Source organism: Mya arenaria, chromosome 8 (assembly GCF_026914265.1).
Source record: "Mya arenaria isolate MELC-2E11 chromosome 8, ASM2691426v1".
Classification (NCBI taxonomy): domain Eukaryota; kingdom Metazoa; phylum Mollusca; class Bivalvia; order Myida; family Myidae; genus Mya; species Mya arenaria.
In genome coordinates, this window is record NC_069129.1 from 42,335,654 (window position 1) to 42,359,905 (window position 24,252).

General features: G+C 34.5%; 1 protein-coding gene across 1 annotated transcript in view; it reads right to left on the bottom strand.

Annotated features, from left to right (window-relative positions):
* Positions 1-3,820: 3,820 nt before the first annotated feature.
* Positions 3,821-24,252, bottom strand: part of LOC128244208 (SCO-spondin-like) — a 73,238-nt gene continuing 52,806 nt past the window's right edge. Inside the window, exons 23-24 of the mRNA XM_052962223.1 lie at positions 4,683-4,768; positions 3,821-3,982 (exon numbers count right to left, since the gene is read on the bottom strand). Coding sequence (XP_052818183.1) covers positions 3,821-3,982; positions 4,683-4,768 — 248 coding nt within the window. The remainder of the gene's footprint in view (positions 3,983-4,682; positions 4,769-24,252) is intronic.

Below are 24,252 nucleotides of genomic sequence, written 5' to 3' on the forward strand. Positions count from 1 at the left end.
TAGTACTATCTGTTTAGTTGTATAATTTTTTCCTGGTAGCTTTAGTATTTTAATGCCTCATTAATACAATATTGTATCATTGATACAAGAACTGTATTCTTAGTTGCTTAAATATAATATATTATATTTTCAGTCTTCTGAAAATGATGGGTCCTCTACTGACAGACCTACAAGTAGCAGATGTGACCATTCACCTGATGGGAAACTGCCTTCAAACCCCACAAAATTTTTATTGAAAAACTCTGTTATCAAAGGCTATCATGTGTTTCAAATCCGTCCTCCCAAAACAAATCCACCTACACAACTAACTATTGATAGGGAGTACACAAATACCCATGATGCAAATGCTTGTCTTGTCTGGCTACCGCCTTTGGAAACATTCCCGGAACATATTCATGATCAGTTCACTGATAAAAAAAGACAATTAGTTTTAAGTGATATAGCCGGGTTACCTATTGGACATGTGCCTAAATGTCTCAGTGAGGTATTTTGTGATGTCATGGATAATGGTGGCAAGATAATTGCTGAAGTCACTGGGGACCCAGTGCCTAGTTTTCCACCATGGCCATCTTAAGACCAGGAAGGTGGTGGCATTGTTTTACCTTGCCAATACTCTTTTTTAGATATTGATATTGATGTGTGTTTTAATAAACTTAAGAAATGTTTGGATAATGTCACTGAGGGCAAGATTATGGAACTTCTGAAAGAACTATAAGCATTTTATGGCATGAACAATTTGTTATAATTACAAGCACATGTCTCATTTTATTAGCAATACTTATGGATATAGGCTAGCTTTTATTAAAGACATTAAAATACATCTCATTATCATGTCTTTTTGCAAGTTTGAATATGTAAGTTCATTTTCATAAAAATCAGTTGTTTTCTGTCAATATTGTCTGTTTTGAGAAAGTCCCTGCATTCAAATGTCACGTGATTCTTTATTGGAGATACTGATCCGCTATTGGGGAAACAGCGATGGCCAAAAAAGAAGCTGAAAGTTATTCAGAAGAAAGATTATTTTTGATAAATCTGTGTTTATTTATTACATGTACTAATAACAGTAAGAAATATGTATTGACATATTAAACATCATTCATTTACATGAAAATTTCAGTAATTGTTCCGGAAGTGATTCGTTATTGGCGACTAAACTGTACAGCCACATTAGTGACAAACACCACAAGAACATTTCAAACATTTCCATCTTGTCCAACACAAGCAATATGCAATCAATGCCATTTGCTTGCCAGTTTAATCAGCTGTCGGTTACCGAAAACACAAATACGAATTCCGCAGCACAGACATCTCCTTACACATCCCAAGGCGGCTAAACATTATGTTCTCTGGAAACATTCTTGGTGGAACTTTTTCAACATCAACATCTATGCAGTACAGAGTAAGGCTTCGCCGTAATCATCTGCATGTTGTGAACTCCATGTACACTAAGAAAACGCTGCAAAATCATCGTAGAAAGCGTCAGCGAATAACTTTTAAATCCATGCACAAAGTAAAACTTGACAGACCGATGTAGGTCACATAAACCGCGTAAATGCATGTACTCTGAGTGTGACGTCATTAAATTGTGTACTTATTGTTTTTTTGGTTAAAATCGTTCGTTATTCATGCTGTTGGATATTTTACTACACATTTTTATAGTTGTGACTTGTTAAGTGCTTTATCAGAATTAAAACTTGATAACTGCTAGTTACTTCTGTCATTTTAATTTGGAACTATTTATATGGCGCATCGTTGACATTCTACTCTGAGTACTTTGGCTGTCAAACAATCGGTTCAGAAAGTGGAACTAAATTGGTAAAAACACCGTTTTAAGCATGTGATAAAAAAGATCTGACACTCGTTGTTATTTACTACAAGAATTTTATTAAACTCGTCCATGCAAGTTATAAGTAAGCTCGCCAGAGGCTTGCTTACTAACAAATTTCATAAACTCGTTTAATAAAATCTTGTATTAAATGACAACTCGTGTCTGATCCTATATTTCTTGCTTGTTTTTCTGGCATTTACAAATACATGCTATTGTCGAAAACATTTAGTAATATGAGGTCATTTTTGGTCAATGTCGGGTGTTTTTCACTATGAATAACACAAGGTTAGAGTAAATGACAAACATTCCATCAATGCGTTTGCATTTATAATGTTTTGTACATTTCTTTTTCACACACTGCCCTCTTCGAAGAAGAGCAATAAAAATCGGTCCACTGCTGGTGTGACCTCCCGTCCAAAAGTACGCAGCAACTGCTAGGTGTCGTGTCATTTCCTTCGGTTGACATAAAGTTTATGTAAGTGGCTGATTGTGTTGTGCCATACAGCTTGTAAATAGACGGGGGTCCATCACAGTCCGTCACTCCAAGAAAGAAGCTGTCCCCGCCTGAAAATATATTTATATTGTCGTCATGTTCTGCTAGAGTTCGCTTTTTACTTGTTTCATCACTATGTCTTTTCATTTTTCAAACATTAACGATTTAATCAATAAGCGATATATGGTGGTAATTTGTAAAAAGAAACTTATAAAAGCAAGAATAATGTGGTTTTAATACATGAATAAGCGTATAATCATGCATAAGAATTTACACGTCAATTTTGTTGAATTAGCTACTGCTGTAAGGGAAAAGAACGTTAAGCCAATGGAAGTGTTTTATACCCGATTTTAAACCGATAAAAGCCTGGCATGTTTCGAATTTTAAATGTTTTGACTCAATAACAATCACATTATCACCATATTTATGTCATCATTGATTACTGTAAAATATTTTTAAGGAATTGTGTTTAAAGAGCGAAAAATGTGCATGAGAAATTTATCGCTATTTTAGTTGTTTTACCTATATTGTTGTATGCATAACTGACTACCTTTTGGAAGAAAGTTTTGCTCTTGAATAACATCAAAGGCAAAACCGAAACGGGCTGAGAGACAAAATAATTCCGTTTATTATTATATCTGATGCAGAGCAGTTCAATGGTCTCCTTATTTCAGTAAATACTTGATAATTTTCAAGAAACCGGGATACTTAGAAAGAGAAACACACTTCGTGTGCAAAGCTGCATCTCAATTGATATAGGAATAGACAAAAATGCAAAGGCAACTGTTATAATTCAAGAGCCTTTATCCCATATTTATCCTTGGCTGAGAAAGGTTTTGCACATGGTAAAATGAAGATAAGGCTTAATTTGGAAGTACCTGTCAAAAGTATCAATTAAAGGCCTAGTTTAAGAATTAAGTGACCCCACCAAAACTGTATATAGTACACAACCTCTGTTTATTGATCTTAATCTACTTGCCTTGAACCCACTTATCAGATCTTTGATCTAAGTATCCTGCTGTGCAGTTTAAAAAAGTCGTATTATTAAAACGGACCCTAAATGGCCCTGAGCCAAGAAAAACGAATACACAGGAAATTGGTCCCTACTGTGACACCAGTGCAATTAGCAGGAGATGCACAGCAGGGGATTATCATGCCAATCATTCCTTAATGGTGCATTTAATCCAGAGACCACCACCCACATTGTCCTAACCACATAAAGACAAATTGTATTTATATATACGAAGAAAGTGAATATAACTTAAAAACGTTTTCCATACTGTTTGATGCAATGTTTCCACTACACTTGTAGTATAGTGTAGCATATGTTTGTTTCCGCTTTCCGACTGACTCTACATAATGACATCCGTCCAGTTGTTTAATGCCACCGAAAAACAAGTTTGCTTACCAAAAATGATTAATTGGCGACACGATGGCGACATTTGTGCGTACATAAAATATAACAATGTCACCACACTTTTTCATATTTCATTTTATTTTCACAAATCCCGACATGACCTTATGGTTTTGGCTGTGTAGGAATACTCATTAACTATGCTGGCCTTACCAGACCGAGACGATTGTGTGAAGTCGGCAATAAACAGGTTTTCTTCCCCAGTTTCAACGAACACAACATGTGCCCCGTGCGATTTGCATACCGTCTGTAATTAGATAAAGAGCTTGACAAAATAAAGATATAGCTAAATTTGGATATCTGTTATCCTATTGATGGGTATAGGGAGACGTTTGATAGCACACGGTGCAACTCACCTCTATGTGTATTACAAAAGTTAAATAGATTCTTAGTTATTCATTGTTTTGAAACTGTAAGCATGATTTATAGCTTTTGTTAAACTATTTGATAGTAGGTACCAATTCTTTGAAATTTCATCATTGTTTATTTTTGTAAATGAAGGCTTTAGACACATGTTTAGGTGGTAATAATCTTAAAAATCTGCAGCAACACTCGCGCTAAATTGAATTATATTAACTACATAGACCTGGCATATTATATGAACTTAACGTAAGCTATATAGCAGCTATTTTCTTTCATTCGTATCGCTAAACAGTTTGTATTGCCTTTTACTTTAGACTTTATGAATCTGTATTTCTGACACAATTACTAGATAATATATCTGTTCAAAGGGATCATTAACTCTCAACACTAGACTTTATTTCTTTGGCCTTGAAGTCGCAACGACCAATCAACATAGATATTAAAAAGTTAGGCACACAACATTAATGGAGAACCATAATCAAATAGAGGTTCTATTTGTAAGATAAGACCAACCGCATCTGAGAATGTGTTCTCAGAAGTCTTTAAATGCGAGGTAAGGCATAACGAGTTGGATCAATACATACGTCCGCATCAACCAGAGAGCCAGTTTGTCCGGTCATGAAGTAACAGGAGCCTTGAAACTCCGTCCATCCGTCATCGCAGGCGTGAACTTCAATTACAAAAACAACATGAATGAGGCCAGTGAACAAGAAAACTCCTTTTTTGCAGTTGATGCCAACATTGCTAAAAAAATGCCTATTGTACAAAAAAACGTTTGACAAATACAAATATTAAAATAATTAGAGCGAATAACCACTAATTTATTCGCTGTATAATCCCTTTTGTGCATGTGTATGTGTACTTCGTAATTGCATATTTGTCTAAGATAAACATATTTATATTTGGTGTCTATTTATATAAAATTCGTCTCCACAAGTTCAAATTAAACACTGTATTGACATATTTGTTTGAAATTCTTTATCTAGCGCGCTTTAGATCGCAGGTTTTTATATTTAAGTTAAAAAGTTGATGTTAAATGCATTTTTCTTAAACCGTTAGCGGTTTAAGCCATAAAACATCAACTTTTGAACGAAAATATGAAAAACTACGATCTAATTTTTGGTCAGCAATCTTATATCATTAGTTTGAAGATGTTTACGCAAAAATCTGCTCTTTCTAAGACAAAAAAATAAATAAGTTGTAAAAAAGGTATATCTGTGAGAGTGCAGCTTTAAATAGTGGGGTTATGTGTATTATATTATATTTACACTTCAACTTTCATTCCTTAAACGAACTGCCTTTCGGCAATTGCGTTCATCAATCGATGAACGCAACATCTTCGAATATGTTCGGATCGTAATTCATTGCAGAACAATATACATGAAAGCTATTGATTTTGTAATTGGTTGTATTGTGTCTGCAGGTCCCGTAAAATATAGATCAACACTTTTAAAAGTGTTGGTTTATTATATTTTAGATATAATGGTACCAAAAGTGTTTCAATTTTACGTTTTAAAGTGATTTCAAGTGATCTTTTCCCGCGTTCTTGTGACGTCATTTGAAAAAAAAATGTTTCCGGTTATAGTCGGGTCGTTCTATTTACAGAATGGGTAAGAACGGATTACTGAAAGGTTTTCTTAAATGAAATGAAGTATTTTTTTTAACAATTCTTGAATGAAATAATGAACTATTGGTGTAAATATAAGGAATGAATTGCGGGGTTGATGTCATTATCGGGGATATGAACGCAATTGGGTTGGTCAAAGTACGCGTTATTCTTTTTGAAATAAAATCGAAATGTTTACCTTTTGCTGCATTGTTATTTGTCTTTAATTTAATCGTATCGTTTGCATTGCGGCTGCTTCAAAAAACAGCATTGTAATTAAAGCTTTAGTTCTCCCTGAGTTGCTCAATTTTTATTGATCTTGGTTGCAAAAATGCGTATTTTAATGGTTTGAAATTACAATATATGTTGTATAAAAATATGAGCAAGTATTTGTTTATGCATATAAACGAACACATTAAACCCAGAACAATAACTTTTAAATGTGTCAAAAGAGAGATGACTGCTAGTAAAACCAATTATGGTTAATTCTCAATTCTTTGATTTACTCACTGTTTGTGCATTTCACCACTCACTACTTTGTCTGTATGTTATGTATTTCTGTAGCTCAAATGCTTATTTACATTTTACAATGTACTATGCAACAAATACTGGATACACCAATTACTTTTAAAATAGTGACGATTATGCTGGTGGTCGCAGTGGAGGTTTTGCTGATACTGATGATGGAGATGAGGTTGCAGAGCTATTTTATGCAAAGTTCACGTATAGTGCAATTCATATGACAAAGAGTGAAGTGTTTCGATAAGCTTGTAATAAAGTCTATGTCACATGCTATGTTTAACCCAGTGTTACAAAGTTATGTTAAATATCCTAAGTGTTTTTTACACAATTATAATAAGTAGGAATTTGATGTGCATCCAATGGTATAAAAAAAACAAGTTTAAAATACTCATGTCATCATCTAATTAATCTATAGTCAAACGTGTCTCTACATATTTGTACAGTGCATTTAATAAAAGAAAAGTTCGACTTGAAGAATGAAATTCTATATTCATTTTCCATATAATAACCACATTTCTCTATAGCTGTTATTTCATTGATCTGTTGCACAAGATTGTAAATTAATACTGTATATCTGTAAATTGTTATGGGCCGTTGGCCTGATAGCAAATAAACGTTGTCATTGTCATTGTCGTATAAAATTCGTGAACTCTTTGGTTTAGTCAAAGCCGAAATATTTATTTTAAATTATTGGTAAATATTCATCCAATAATTATTAATAACAAATCAAATCTTTTGAATGAGCAAACTTACTAAAAGATAACCTGTGGACAACTTTTATTTATATAAATGTCTAACGAGTTATAATTTATGATTAGGCATACGACCAAACTATTTTTATAGATGATGTATTATTTTATAAAACTTAAAGGCGCACAAAGTAACTAGATGCATTTTTTTAATAATTTTAATGCATTATTATGTTTAACTCATTTGCATTTAATGATCAAATGAAAAAGAACATGATTTGTTAATATAAGAAATAGCATTTATAAATGTGTTTTCTAATATATAGCAAATTAAGAAAATATCGCTAATATTTTTTTATGATGTTTTGCATCAACGTACACTTAATTGTGCGCCTTTAATTAACTGTCGGTTCTGTTGATAAAATAACAAAATATCCAAGTTCTTTATTATTTACACTTTTTCTCCAAAATAGACAACGCAGTCTTCGTTTCATAAATTCTAAATGAAAAAAATGTCATTTGCATATTTAACAATATTTAATAAATTGTAATATTCTCAGCAGAGTAAATCTCTGTCCTACCTGTCTTCTGAAAAGATTCAATTTGCGTCGTTGTCATTCTCTGGTAAGTTCCGGGAAAATTCGAGCTCCCGAAAAAACATTCTTGAGACGAAGCCTCAAAGACAAGGCTACGGCATCCGGCATCTTTGGCGCAAGACAGAAGACAGCTCTCCACACGAGATGACTTACTACTCCTCAAAGTGTTGGCCGCAACGTCAACGCCATCATAAATATACGCTTTCGAGAACTGTGTGAATGCGTTTACGAAAGCCAAATATGTTAGAAAAAAGATTCCTAGAAAATAACATTTTTTGTAACCTCTCATTATGTTTATTCCTATAATTTGTTTTTACACTTCAAGAAACGTTGAAATGTTAATTAAATGGTTGAGTCGTGCATCTATTACGGTACTCAATATACAAGCCGTCCTATACATTTAGACTTGAACGAATCGATACTCAATCAATTTTCTATTCTTCATTTCAATTTATTTTTCCTTGGCCAATCGTTTTTCGATACGCTTCCATCAAGTTAAATGTGTTTTTATGTTCACTTTCTCATATTTAAACCAGCAGGAAATGCTTCAACTAACTCGTATTTGTACAGTATTTGTTTTCATCATGCCCCTCTGTCTGCATGCCACCCATGCCACGGTATTAGTAAAACATTGGCATTCGGAGCTTCTCGGCCATTTTTATCGAAATGAACCTCGGAATTCGGATGTATATGGTAGGTTTACATACTCATAAAGCGGTATATTTAAGTCCGCTGCAAGTAGATCGCGTAGTAATTTAATTAAGTAGTTAAACTTAATGACTAAATACTTGGAAATCTTAATTATGTTTGCAATAATACACTTCACTGCAGTCATGCGATTTAAACTTAACTCGATAAGTACAGGCTTTAACACAACATTCAATCAATGATATAATTCGAAAATTTACGAACTACTTATACTGATTTACCGGCATACATCCGAGAGTGTTTTCGTAAATGGCCAAGGAGTTCCGAATAATACATTGGGCTGATTGTTCAACACTGTCTTGAAGTACACATCGTTGAAAACGTCATCGATAATTTTATGTACAAGTCAATATTTAGCGTCTTGGTTTGTATTTTGAATACTAATGTCGAATGACATTATCGAATAAAACGCATTTTCTCTTCACTTATCAAAGAAAAGTTTTATATTTATACATTTATTTTTGTTTTTTTTCAAATTGTAATAACTTTGTAAAAATAATCTAGATCAGCATTTTAAATATAAAAAAAAACCTTTTTAAATTCTTGGACAACATTCATTATTTTAAATATATTGAAGTCGTGTACGTCTTTTGCCATTTGTAATCGGGCAAATGTTTAAATCCAACACCAAAATTGGCAAAGAAATGGCAGGAAATATGACAATGAGCTAAACAGTCGACATCCAACAAAATACCTACAACATTGCATGTACTCAGTCTTGTGTTCTGGCTTTAATATGTTGCTTATATTCATATATAAAGCGACATTTCAGCTCTTAAATACCACTACTGTTTATCATATATCCTTTTCCCGAAATGGCAGAAACATGACAATAACAAAACAGTCGTCATACAACGAAACATCACCAACATTGTATATCCCAGTATTTTAACTTGTACATTTTTCTTTTTGGCTTACTTGTACGTCTTGCTTCATAACATCATAAATTCGTTATTCGTGCAACTGCATTGCTACCTTCGTGAACTATTTTTTGTTACTCTAAGATATAATCGTGTTTTAGCTATTGTTATAATCTACCTATCTTTATAGCTAACTTTCTGGGTTTCTTAACTAATAATATATGTCACGTGTTTCCCGTCCGGATAGACAAATAAGACCAAAGGGCGCCTGTGATGCCAAGTAACGAAGTTGTCGAGTTACCGGCTACGCAGCGTGCCCGAGGGTCGGATTGTTTCTTTCCGGACTGGAATCACATGATTGATATTTTTCTAGCATACCTTAAATTACTTTTATTGAAAAACTGACATAAAAACGCTTGTTTGTACATTTCAGCAAAAAGCGCATGCGATGGTGTTACGGCGCGTAGTAATTATTTATTCACTGCATACGTCAATATGTTCAAGATAACGTTTTTAATTCTTCATGAAATCAGCTATTGAAATATCATAGGTATGCTTACAAAAAACGTATACTAAAAGAAATAAAAGCATTGCGCCACAGCGCGTGATTCATCAAGCATTGGGTGCCGGATAATCGTATAAATCATATGTTTCCGTTCCGGATAGAAATATCCGACTTGACGCCACTTGCGTTGCCAGGTAACGAGGCTCGCAACGTGCCCGAGGGTTGGATTTTTCTTTCCGACCCGGACACACATAATATACATTTTTCTAGCATACCTTAAATGACACTTTTGTGAAAAAACATACGTAGCAAAAGCGCATTTTTGTACATTCCAACACAAGGCGCGTGGAATGATGTTAAAAGACGTAATTTTATTCACTGCATACGAAGTTCCTTCAGTATCACGTCTTTTAAGAATTATTTTGGTTTGAATGTTAGGTATATTTTGTAAAGGTAATGATAATGGAACTCATCTATTGAAATCTCAAAACTATGGTTACATAAAGTGTGTAATAAAAGAAATTGAAAAAAGTATAACGTCACAGCGCGTGACTCATCTGGCCTGTGGGAGGGGGGGGGGCAAATGGAATTTTCAAGCACGGCTAAATTCACCGGAAATGCCTTTTTGGTGTGCAAGCAAAAAATCCGCTCGACTTTATTCTCCGGAAGTGCATATCCGGCGTGCTAGAATAGTTAAGTTTTCCAATACTCAGCATGAATAACATAGCATCTGCGTAAATGTCACATGGCCTTATTTAGCAAGCATGATACATAACGTCATAATCACGAGATATTGATATCATAACACCTTGTGGCGCTATGCCTTCAATGTCGGTTTTCCGTAAGTTTCTTAAAATAGGTTTCCGCTAACTCGGCCATCGTCGGCAAGTTTGGGGATATATATCTTTTGGGAAATAGGTGGGCTGTTCCGATTGTCGAATTATGTCGCTAGATTCCGTCTATTTCCGAAGGTGTAAACAAACATTTTTGAGTGTTGTTTGGTGGCTTGTTACAATTGCTTGCTTACCTCCTCTTTTTGGAATAGATAACTGATCGAACATATGTTTCGCATATTTAAACACAAACTTTTGGCATTAAGCTTAAAGCAGACTAAATTTAATATAGCATCAAATAACAAATGCGTAAAAGATCAAGATGTACAAGTCAGAATGCAAAATGTACAAGTCAAATGTACAAGTCAGAAAGCAAAATTTATTTTAGCTTCAATGCCCTTAATACCGTTGGTTATTCATGGACATTTTCAAGACATTGTACATTTGATGTGATATCTCATGGGAAAATATGACTTGAGCTTCGATCGCTCCCATACCACTATTGATCAATTTATTTGAATAATAAATCCACACTTCTCCTCTTACATAACACTACAGTTCGTCGTGTTTCCGTTTTCTAATGTTCTAATTGAATACCGTTTATCGTTTTTCCCTACAACGGATATTTGATATATCTTTGATGTGAATAACTCGATATTTTTTAATGTTTTGTATCAATTAAATAAGAGTTCCTGTTAAGTAATTGGTTTTGCTTTTTAAGGTCATTTGTCAACAACTAAAGAGAAAAATAATACCACTTTAATTTCAGTATTTCATCTTGTCAAAAACGTTTAAAATGGATTTTATTGATATAAAACGCTGTTCTAATGAGAAATTATTTAAACAACCGTTTGGTTATCACCTAAGAATGCCATTTAAAAATAATAGGCGCCTGAAAAAATTGAAGTGACTGGGTGAACGTTTTTAAATTATTACACTACCAGTTGAATTGATCGACCGAGTCACCAGAATAGCGCCCTATCATAATATCCTCTATCTATTCAAAGTTGATAAATAATGAAATACACAGACCCAAACTTTGTTTATACAAAGATACATTTTATGAAATTAGGGTGATTTTTAAAGTATACTATAGACAGGCCAACCCTTTGTTTTTATAAAGGTTAATCTTGGTGGATAAATGTGAGCTTAATATTTTACAATTGACATGCCCACTCTTATCATACAAAGGTTCACACAGTGAGATAAATTATAGTTTTAAATGACATAATAATAGGGCCATTTGTCGTTTAAACAAAGGTCCACCCAGTTAAAATAATGTGAATTTTAAATTATACACCTAGTTTAAACAAACGTTTTTCTTGTGAATTAAAATCGTTTTAAATTATAGAAAACATAGGCCAATCCTTTGTCATTACAAAAGTCCATCCTGTTTAATAAGTGTGAGGTTGTTTTTTATTATTTATAGAATAATACATGGTTGACCATGGCTTTGGGTTGATATCCTGTATAATACATATGTTTTGTCATTTGTCAATGATTTCAAATGGATTTAAAAACATAATTGTGTGGAATAATAACGGATATGTCATATAATTAGCATGTAGTCTGTAAGTCTTAAAAATGAGATATAACAATATGGTTTTGAACGGCATTAGCTGCGAACAATGACGAGAAACTGGAAATCAAAATAGCAAACATTTTCGTACGTGTTTTCAGAATAAGCCTGCAATTTTCCCATTCTTCAAATATTTACTTTTTTACATCGGCTGATCGTGATGTTCATTTCAATAGGTGAGCTCAGCTATGATCGATCAAGGCTAGGACAGGGGGTCCAACGTGTTATGTGTTTGACGAATTTTAAGTGAGGGGAATTGTGTGATGCCGAATCAAATGGCGGCGTTTGAAAGAATTTCGGTGTTTCAGGAAAGAATTATCACCTGGTAAGTACGTTTTATCACCTTTTTCGCAATATAAATACGCCTACCCGGAGACCACACGTGTAAGCGTCTCTCGGTTTTTTAACTTTTGTTTCTAGAGGCCTTAACAAAAAAGTTATTGAATGTATAAGCTGAGCGATTGATTGTTTACACATTTTCCTGCCAATAAAAAACGATCAGCCTAGATATGTCGAACTTGGTAGAGGTCCCTCAAAAATGACCAAAACTCTTATTTCTTTGTCGTCATTTAGTCAAGGTCAAGGTTGTGGTGGCCTTGATCTGAAAATCCGATTTTGTTCAATAACTGAAAAACGCTAACAACAAAGAAACTCAAACTTGATATGCTAGTGAACTGCATATGCTTTCTTTTGGTCAAGTTTCAATAACATTCACGGCTTCTTTAATACTTTGCATAGAAATTAGTCATGTTACAATTCAGACAATGAGAAATGTCTTGCAAACAGGATCTAAACTTTTCCTTAAAGGTCCTTGACGATGGTACTTTGTACTTCTGAGTTATTTTTCTAATATACAGCAATCAATGGCAACGAATTTAGCACCGAAGGTACACTATTAAAACATATTTCTGCCGTTAACATTATAAATTTTAACTCAATTTAGGTTTAAAATTCAATGGAATGGATATTCCAAACGACTAATCCATACCTGATATGATTCGTGATTCTTGTTAAAAATTATTTCCGCATTTATTCCCGGGCAAACTTGGTCTTGTTTCACTACACAGACCTTGGACATAAGGATGACAGTTGAAGGTTTGTGATTATTACAGTGACATAGAGCTGTAAGTGTATTCATATTTACACTTTGGTGAAAAGCTGAGTTGTTACAAATACCATATCCCTTATATTATATATGAAAAATATTAAAACATATATAAAAATATAATTACACAATATCAAACGATAACTTTCAAACTATATTTGAAGTACAAAAGCACACACAGAAACTTTTTTTTTCTTCTCCAAATTATATAAACGATAAAAATAAATAACTACGATTGAAAGTGTAGTGCAATTTATCCTTTCACTTGCATAGAAATCGGTCCAATAACAAGGTGCCGTGTAAATTTTAATTTATTAGGTTAGTTGACCACGTGATGTCTATCTACAGTCTGTTGGTCATCTGATCACGAAAGGGGACTATTTTCTTTTATGAAATGTCAGAGGAAATGCACAAATAGTGTTCTAGTATCTTATCAATAGTCCGCCAACAACCTACCTCAACAATCAATCGCCCATCACTCTGCATAATAATGACACAGGCAAAACAATCAATCGACCAGAAAATCTATATGTGACGTGAATATCTTACCCCACCCGCAAATGCTGGAAACTGTGCAGCATTCAACGATATTTATTCCATTTCTGTGGTGAATGACTTACAACAGAAATGAATTAGTTCTTTGCCGGTGCAGTTCTGAACATCCAACACTATCACCATAAATAAAATCCATTTAATATGTGACGATTGTTTATAAACACTCGTGATCTTGAACCGTGACCTGTGTACAGTACTCTGTGACTTGCGGAATAATTGTTACATTTTCAGATAATGTTTGGTGACTGATTCGTGTTTTTGCACTTTTAAAAGCTTCTTTATGTTTTGAATTGAATTTTTCATTTTAAAGGCAATGACTTTGACTATAAGCTAACGAAAAAAGTTTAACAATTTAAAGAACTATTTTGGGGGCGATTTAACCATTGATACCTAATATACGTCACCAGTGAAAAAACAGTTGCCCCTCTTATTTTTAAAGATACTTAATAATTTTAAAGTAATTTATAGTGTTTAAATACCAAAGTAACAGGATAAATAAAATACTAGGTTAGTGCTGTGGATTGAGAAAGATAAACTTCCTCCATCCACGGCACTAACCTAGTATTCTCTATATATTTTAAAGGTCCAGCCCGAGTTCGGGAAACAATTATCAAGGTGGCATGCGACAAATCAACAGTACGATAAAGGAGCGTGTTCTATATCGTAAATCGTCTAATGATGTTTTGTCTAATTTTCGCGGTATTTCCTTCCGTACGTACGTATACGTGTTGACGTCCAATTGACTCCGATCTTTTTTAAGAAAACATAAAATCATGTTCATTTAACAGTTTCTTTTTTTACATAAACAGAACTTCTTCAAGCTTCATCAGCCGAAATGATTTAATCAATATATTCCCATTACAGTTGATTGTACATTTCTTTTTCACACACAGCCCTCTTTGGAGCAAACAAATATAAACAATTAAAGTCATTCCACTGCGATCCTACGATCAAATATACGCAGCAACTGATTGGTGATGTGTCAGTCCCTTCCCCATTCCGAAAGTTGATGTAAGGGGCCGTCTGTGTGGTGCCATACAGCTTGTAAGAAAACTTCGGACCATCACAGTCCGTTATTCCTAGATAGATCTTGTCCCCGCCTGAAAATATAAACATACCAAACACCACTTCAAGTGTTTCTTGAAGAACCACAGTAACTTAAGGTTTGTTAGAAGTTGCCCGCGGTGATAAACGTTCTTTTTCTCCCTATGAAAAGGTGGTGTATAAAGTGGTTTAAATCTTCTTTTTAGGTCTGAAGATTGAGCAAATGGATTTAGTAGTACTTTATTTAATACTTTCAGGAGTTGTTTGTTAAAAACATAAATTTGAAATGATTATTTGACGGATATGAAATGAGGTATTATACATGTGTAATTTTTACCTTATACAACACAGCATTATAGCATATAACATTTGAACATATGAAAAAGCTTGTTCAACGCCTTTATCATCGACGCATATCACCTCAACAGTGTAACAAAAGAGACCTTTCCATCACACCTACTGATGAATTGTTGGCAGCCGAAAGCAAAATACTAGACTAACTCTTATGATTTGTCCTCTATGATTGAGAAGCCAATTGATGCCCTACCTACTAAATTACAGCTGTCAAAAATGATATGACGACTAAATCTTCCCAGTTAAAGTCTCCGTTATCCGACGAGCTTTAAATTGCCATGAACAACGCTGTAGATGCACTAATCGCGAAGGTCGTCCAAGGCAAAAACTATATGATCTTGTGGAACACTTCGAACAGTACAGTCGCCGTAACAGCCTAATAATTACTGGGATTCAAGAAAACGAAGCGGAAGATACCGATAAAAAATTTCAAACTTGTATCCGATTTTGGTGGAACTGTGTAGTAAAGCAGCATGTTGTACGTGTAAATAATAGTGCGGTCTTACAGACCCCGAATGTGGATTAGGAGGAAACGGAAAGTGATCATTGATTTTGAGAAAGCCTTCAGGGCTAGTATATTTGACCAATTAGCACTCCCCCAGAACGTTACAGTGCAGTGGGAATGGACTCTCTGCTCATATACCTCATCGGATATGTAATAAGATCTTGACTAATGAAAGCATTAATGTTCCTTCCGTCCCGCCAGCTTCATCACTGTGTGGTTGTTCCGTCCACACACTAACAGAATATCTGGATTAATGGCTAATAACGGTTTGACGAGGTGCTCGTCCTGATACTCCCTCACGACCTTCTAGTGCATGCCTTTTGGTTTATTGAGAGTTAGCGAGCTTGCGTTATCGGGTATATCACCAGACCCACTTCTCAGGAGAGATCTTGTTTTCGAATGCGACAGAGCCTTATTGGTTACGGTTAGGTCATCCAAAAACTAGGAGGACAGCAACGACTCAGGAAATCCTGATAGAAGGGGACATCAAGTAAGTCGATCATAAATTATATTTCGGTACGCCCAGGTGGTGATGGTTTGTTGTTCCTCCACCAAAACGAGCGGCCACTTAGTAGGGTTTTAATTCACAGGGATTATCACCAAAACCACCAAAGTCCATTTATCATATGTGTATTTGAATTATCATAGTTTCTGCAGTGGTCGAGCCATAATTAGCATTGGACGGTGTCTCTAATAGCGAGATACATAGTATCGGAAGGAGCACTTCCGACTCTTATAAAACATATATCTGTAACGCAGATTTACTTAATCAGCCAGTGTTTTTTCAGATTAGGATAATTGGCGAATCGCGGTTCAAATCGTGCGGTTCAAATCGACAGTGGGTCAGGCTGACACTGTCTGGATGTCGATGGCTTATGTATAAAAGGGCTAGGGTTCCCTAAGATGCGATGGAAATATGTGTTGCTGAAATGTCAATTTAGGACCATGTCAAGCAAGTCACAAAGCATCACTGCGATAAATTTAGGTGGCAATGATCTGTCAGCTATAGCTAGGTAAATTCAAGGTGCATTTCAGTTCGGGTATTAAAACATATATGTTTTCCCCAATGCAATTTTAGCTTGGTTTGATGTTAATCCAAGGTTGCATTGAAGGATAGTGGATAATGCATCTGCTAGGTCAATGGACTTTAAGAGAAAGCGTGCAAATCGTTTGCCGACAGGCTGTTTGAAGCGGTCATGGTTGTCGGATAATCGACTCTAATATTGATCGCAGAACGCCTAGAATTTTCTCTTTTAAAGATGTCTGCCTGTCCCTTGTTGGTTTTGTCTTGTACTTTGCAGGCAGCTTTAATCAAGTGTTCCTCAAAGATACTTCTGCAGTCAAATACGTTGAACTTCAGAAAAGATTTGGGGGGGGGGGGGGCAATGTACTTAGAAGTGCTTCCACAAATTTGTTGTTGGAAAATTTTAGGCGGCATGCTACTGATTCTTTTGATATTCATGTGATGGTCTTTACTATAGATGAACCAAACAATTATTCTAGTAATGTATTTAAAGGTTTTATCTCCGTTGACAAAGGAGTTAAACTTTGGCTGGGAATATGGATTTGTAGGTTTGAGCGGAATATATTTATCAAATGCTTTTGGTGACAATTGCGAAGAAAGGTAATAAATTATAGGCCAGGGTTAAACATTATGTTTCTCCCGTGTATCTTCTTAATTTTGGCTGTTAGGAAATTGCGGAATTATAAGCTAGCGGAAATGGTAAAACATAAGAATAACATTGCAATGCTACATTGTCATGACCACAGCATTAGGGTGTTTTTGGTTAACACATGTCGGTGGCATAATCTCCTATTCTCTGACTACGACATAACCTAGAAGAATGACCTTGTGATCAAACATATCCACATGTTATTCTCTATGAAATTGTATTTTGTCTCCGTTTACTGTTTTATATGGACCATGCAAATGCAATATTTCGTATTAACGTGCCATGTCAGTATTATATTCATTTCAGTTTATCGTTTTTACGGAAAACGAAAATAAATATGTATCTAGCCAATTTGTGTTATTTCTCATGTTGTGAAAAAATGACGATGAGCTCGAGGTAATGTTTTTCATAGGATTTCTTAAAAAACTTGTTTGTTTAGGCCATACCTGTACGTGCCGGTTGTGTCAAGGTGGCAATAAACTGGTTTTCTTCCTCGGATTCCACGAACACAACATGCGCTCCGTGTGATTTGCATACCGTCTGAAAAATAGTTTAACAGTATGATTTTATAAGAAAACTTTGTTTAAGCATTTACTTTTATCAGAAATAAACCGCCGTAGCACCTCAAAATCACATTTGGCTAGACGGTTATGCTCATCTGTGCAATCTCTAGTAGGAGGGTATGTTCAGCCGTCCTCCCAAGATTGGTAAACATGGTAAATAAAGGCAGTTAGTGACATAAAAAAATGATGATTATTGTTTCATTATTGACGACTTCCGATATGACCATTATGTTTAAAATGTAACGTAACACCTTTTACATAACGACGTCAGAGTGATTTTGTGGAAGTTCCATTTTCTAAGTCCAGGGATCGAATCGATCTGCCTGTCTCTTTTTCATAATTTTAGGACGATGACTTCATTAGCTTTAGTTTTCTAAGGGGATACCAACTTGACATCCACCGTTTTGGAATCTCCCAAAAGTGCAGTAATATATTAAAAAACTGTTCTTAGATCATGTATGACATAGAAAGGCTGACAGATACATACGTCTGCATAACCCAGGTAGGGAGTTCGCCTGGTCATGAAGTAACAGGAGCCTTGAAACTCCGTCCATCCGTCATCGCAGTTGTGAACTACAATTAATAAAATAACACTGAGGCCACTAAACAAGTAATTTACTTTGTTTGTACTTTCTGCAAGCATTAATGTAGTCAATACAATTCTTATGACATTTCACACAAAATACGTTCAACAAATACGAATTAAAAGTTATTAGGATAAAGTATTTTTACCATTAATCAATCAGCCCAATACTCCTTTAAACGGCAGTTACGGCAGGTGCATAAAATGCATAGTTTCTTATACAACTGACACAATTGCTGATAATTGGTGAGTATCAATATATCTCTAGTCTTAAAAAGCTCTTATTAAAACCTGTATTGACAAATTTGTTTGAAACTCATTATTTAGTGTGCTTAAATATTTACTTTTGTGTATTATTTCGCAGATGTGCTCTAAAATCGATAGAAAACTTCGTAAAAACACACAAAGAACACACTCAAACCAGAAGACGGACATTGTTGGACTGACAAATTTGCATGGACAACTGTTACAAGTTTAAATTAATCCGAAGCGTTATGCAAACATTTAAAGCATTTTTCATTATATAATTGGAATATAAAACTGGAGAAATTAAATTAATTATTAATTATATAAGGTCATGTAACCACATTGTATTACAAATCCGTGCGAAGATACCATATGTAAAGTGCAACATACAGAAAACGCATCAAAACTGGATAATGATGCTGATTATTCTGCACCATATGTTATTTTTTTTGTGCCATGTACCAAATGTAAAACGATGCTGCTCTATATGTAAGCTGTTAAAATAAATCATCGTGAATTGTATATTTTTGGTACTTTCAATACCTAATTTATACTGGTTCCACTTATCAGTTCGTCTGTTTCCGGACACCATATTTTGCGCGCTTCATCTCTAAAACCTTACGCTGGAGTTATGGCCGTTTCTAATTTCTTTTCCATATAGGTCTCATAAATATTGTGTGCGAGCTTCATCTCCGACAACTCTACTTGTCGGACTCGGATAAAAACTTCAAAGGACTACATTATAATAAGGCTTTTGATACCTGTCGTTGGCGTGATTCGCTCGGAATCTTTTCACAGATTTATGGCAATTAATTCTTTTTACCATGTAGAGTGCATGGAGATTCTTGCGCGCACGTTATCATCAAAACCCCTAAGCGTATATTGATGAAATTTATCATGTAGGCCTGCACGTGGGCATTGATAGTTCAAGGGATGTTTTAATGTCGACTGCGTGTCATGGCAACCATACAGGAATAATGTTGTCGGGCTTTCGCCTTGTAAAAGTTGTATATGTACTCCAGTCTTGACCAAATTTGGTCACAATTAAGTTTTAGCAAAATATCTCGACTCGGATAAATCAAGAGCTAGATCAAACAATTAACTTTAGAGCTTTTGTCAATGAAGTGTCAAATTTGTCCAAAATCACATTTCTTATTCAAGCTTTAACAAACATTGCTACAATGTTTCTGGGTATTCTATCTCAATTTGGTTCAATCAATAATAATATCGCGTTATTAGGTCTTGAGTCATTAACCTAGAAAAAACAAAATGACCTTCTTTATTTGTCAATTTGTAGCAATTTCACTTTGTCCATTCTCTCACTTGAGTATTTCTGATCCAAGCTTTCCACAACGTATTTACAATGGGCACACTACCTCGTCAGAGTTCGATTGCAAAATTAACTATGGAAAGTGATCATTGAAATGAAATCAAATTTCCTGTACAGTGGGCCACAATGTCACACTATTTTAAACAACCTTGAATAGCAGCCAGATCACACTATTCACTGTATCACATAAGAAAAATAGAAATGAGTTTGGTTTATGTTACATTTATGATGATAGCATCAAATGTAGAATACACAATGCGTTTAAAAAAGATCGGTATGGTGCGCAAAAACACAATGTTAGATATGTATAGAAATTAAAACACCAGTCTTGAATAAGAAAGTTAGCTTGACATGTTGTCCTAAATTTTACAATTTTTATTTATTTATTTTTTAGGCTTTGGCTGTCTGTGCACACATATATATATTTAAACCGTTAGATACGCCAGAAATAATATATACGAAAACAAAGATATTGATTATGTTGTAATTCCAATAATATTGATAATGAATTTCACTTTGTGTTTGTGTTTGTCCATTTGGTTATGATACTATTAGAAAGAAACATTAATAAATGCTATTATATAAGACCGCCTATATATTTAAATATTTACAATTGTTGCCATCAAAAATATAACCGAGCTTATTAAACTGTGAACGTTTGTTATAAATTTTCTCAAGTAAGATCCACTAATATTTAATGTAATAAAATACAATTTAAGTATAGAACAATACTTTGCTTGTAGTGGGGTGCGGACCCACGCCGGTAAAGTTAAGAAAACAATAGATAATCGACGCCCTTATAACGCCAAGGCCGCAAGAACTTATACAACAAACAGTGATATTTTGACGTTTCAGTAATACATTGATAACACAATGTGAAAATGTCAATCAACCAACCACGCAACAACGAAATCACTGAAAGCCGTTTGTAACGTCCTTTTAAAGAGTTCCAGCTGTCAGTATCTAAGTTTTAACACTCTTCATGATTTTCCACGCTTTCGTATTTAAACAGTATTTAAAAAGTGCATTGTACAAACCATGAGCAAGTCCCTTTACGCTTAATATAAAATGCGTTCATCCTCTGATCAAAATAGATTATAACAATTGCATAAGGTACCCTATTCGTGGTAAAGTTGTAACGTATTTACTTGTGTGTGTTTTGTTTGTAGATATACTGGTTTGTACTACACTGTTTGTTAATTTGCATACGCGGTGACAGTGATCATTATAAACATATGTGCTGCTGACGATGCACATTGTACAAGTCGAAATAAACTGTGTGTCTGTATGTCTGTCTTGAGATACGGAGCTGATCTTTTTAACTGACTTTGGGTAAGATCGAACGGCCCATGAAATTGTCAAAACCTTACCAGTTTCAGTAGAAACGGTATGCAATCTGGACCATGATTTGCTTACATCTCAAGACCAAACAGTGTTTGGTTCGTGCGCATTGCCTCGCATGGCATGACAACAATACTCCAATTAATTTACGTTTGACATTTTTCCATGCCCTTTATTTTAATAAAATGCGAGAAATAGACGCAGTCATTATTGTTTAAGTAATATTTTTTCTAGTTTTAACTTTTACTATAAAAAAGTTTTTTGTTATTGACTGGTGATGAAAATAGTGCTAGTAAATTTGCTTCGCCTATGATGGGCGCCCAACCCCTGCGAAAAAGGTTCATGAAGTTCATGAACTATTCCAAAAGTTCATGAACTATGCCAAAAGTTCATGAACTTCCAAATAAGTTCATGAACTTTGAAATATTTTTTGTGAAGTTCATTAACCAAGTATTGAAGTTCATGAACTATTATTGTGATAATTTATTAGTTCATGAACGTTTGACCAGTTAACTGAAAGTTTATAAACCTCATTTTAAGTTGATGAACTTTTGAATAAGTTCATGAACTTTGAAAGATTGTTTGTCAAGTTCCTGAACATTTCATTTAAGTTTAGCAGAACTGCAACGTAAGATTCAAGTTTGCATTTAAACATATCTTTTCTAGTTGTTAATGCACCAGTCAGACAATTGTAACAACGCCCCCCCCCCCCCCAGGGCCGGGGTACACCAGGGATTCGAGAGGGGAATGTGGCATGTTTTTACCTTTCTTGTTCATCTACTTCGTTTACAGATGATCTGTGATTTGTGGCTGAGGGAATATTCTTAACAAGGTGTTGAAAAACAAAAGAAGATTTTCTCATAAACCCAAACAACTGGTTCTGAAATATTTTTTGATTGGTTAAGAAATAGCTTTCTCATACAACTTCTGTTTTAGTGACCATGCTGTACATATATCATTGATAGGCATTCATAGTCGTTTATATGATTTTTAAACTTCAGAATTGACTTACGTTTTGTTTAAGCAAATGTCTTGAGTCTTTGCTTTGAGGTGACGTCAATGTGCCAAACAGTAGTTTGTAATCTCCACTATTAGACAGCGTGAAAATGTAACACATTGGCTGAAAGCTGGCAAGATAAATAATAGCTATGATTTCTATCCTTTAGAGTAATTCAAAGTCCATTAGTTGTCTTCATTGATGTTCTGACAAATTTTCAAATTTGCAAACACAGCTGAATGACAACAATAGCCGCCATTTTGAATTGAACCGGAAGTACAGTTCTGCAGACGATAATGGATGAAGCTTTCACTGTGAAGGTCATTAAAATGACCACGATGGCAAACTGGTGAGTTTTTACCTATCACTTGTAAATTATTGTTGAACTAATTTGGTTTTGACTCCTTACTTAATGTACAACGTTATTCAATGACAATATCAAGTGACTGTAAATTGTAATTTCTGGAATTGGAAAGAGCATGTCAATCGTCAATTTGATTTTTCTAATTATGAATTATATGTTTTTCTTACAAAAAATCATTGAAACTTATTGTCATTTCGCTTCATCACTTTGAAATGTGTTAACTAGTGTAATACTTTCATTTGATCGGAAAAGAGACAATTTAAAGAAGTCGCGAAAATATGTGACAGTTTAGAATTGTGATATGTGACTGCATTTATTTAATGTTCTTGTGTGATTGGGTGAAGAAAACATGTCTTACACATAATTGTTTATGATATTCACTAACTTAAATTGTCCATTTCACACTCAATGGAGACGAGTAATACACAACCAGTTATGCAGTTACATGGCTATAGATGTGGCAAAAGTGAGGATGTCAACTTTTCCTGTTACCGGTACGCCTGAACCCTGATCATGTTGCCACCATACAGAGCCCCAACCCACCAACATGTCCTCTACAATTTCTGCAGGTGCTCACGTGTTCATGACACTACTGACTAGAGTAATTGGTAACAGTTTTAGCTAAGATAATTTTAAAAGTTATGAAATTTTTCTTGTCATGAACGCGTCATAGTGGACTTCAATGGAACCAAATTTATATTTGACAGAAGTAAGTGTTAATACAAAGTTATATATTTATTGTTTTTTTCCCCGGGAGGACCCATTTCTCTCAAACATAGCAATTCTACTACGAGAGCAATGCCCCTTAACTGTCATATGACTCAAGAACTTGACAGTAGATCGCAATTGGTATCACTTTGAGGCTTAAATGTGAATCGTCCTGTACCTACAATTAATACTAGCTAATTTTGTTTCAACTGCATAGTGAAACATCAATGTGAACAGCTTAAAATCTCATCAATTCTATAATCTTCTAGAGTTAAAATAATTTAAAATTGGCCTTATTTAAAGAAACAAGTCTTTAATTATGTATTTTAAACTTGCTTCTTATCATCAAAAGCTAAATTCAATGTCATATATTTTTCAGGGAAAACAGACTTAAAATAGAGGAAGACAACTGCCGGTTGAGAAGGAAAACGAGGACATGGGCGATACATATTACTGCACTGCAGTATAGAATCAAATCATCTACCATCTCCATGTTAGGTGCTGTGGGCATCAACATTGATACAGATTTAATTTTGGAAACTGTTCAAAAATATGAGTTACACTTAAAGAAGAACTGAAAAATTGTTCCTGTATAGTGAGGGACTGCTTTACACTAACTAGATCCTGTCAGAAAAAGTTTGGCAAGTCGCCGTGATTAAATAAATTTGAAACTTACACACATTCTACCCTAAAGAAGAAGAACATCATCATCTCCAATGATTACATCATTTGGCAAGGTCTTAGGTGTATATACTCACAACAGTGTTATGTGTCATAAAAAGTGGAAGTGTTATAAATGGACGACTTCTTGACAAAACCATAGAACTGTCATATTTTATAATGATTAGTCTTGTTTCATTATAACTTCTTAAACCATTAGGAAAAACA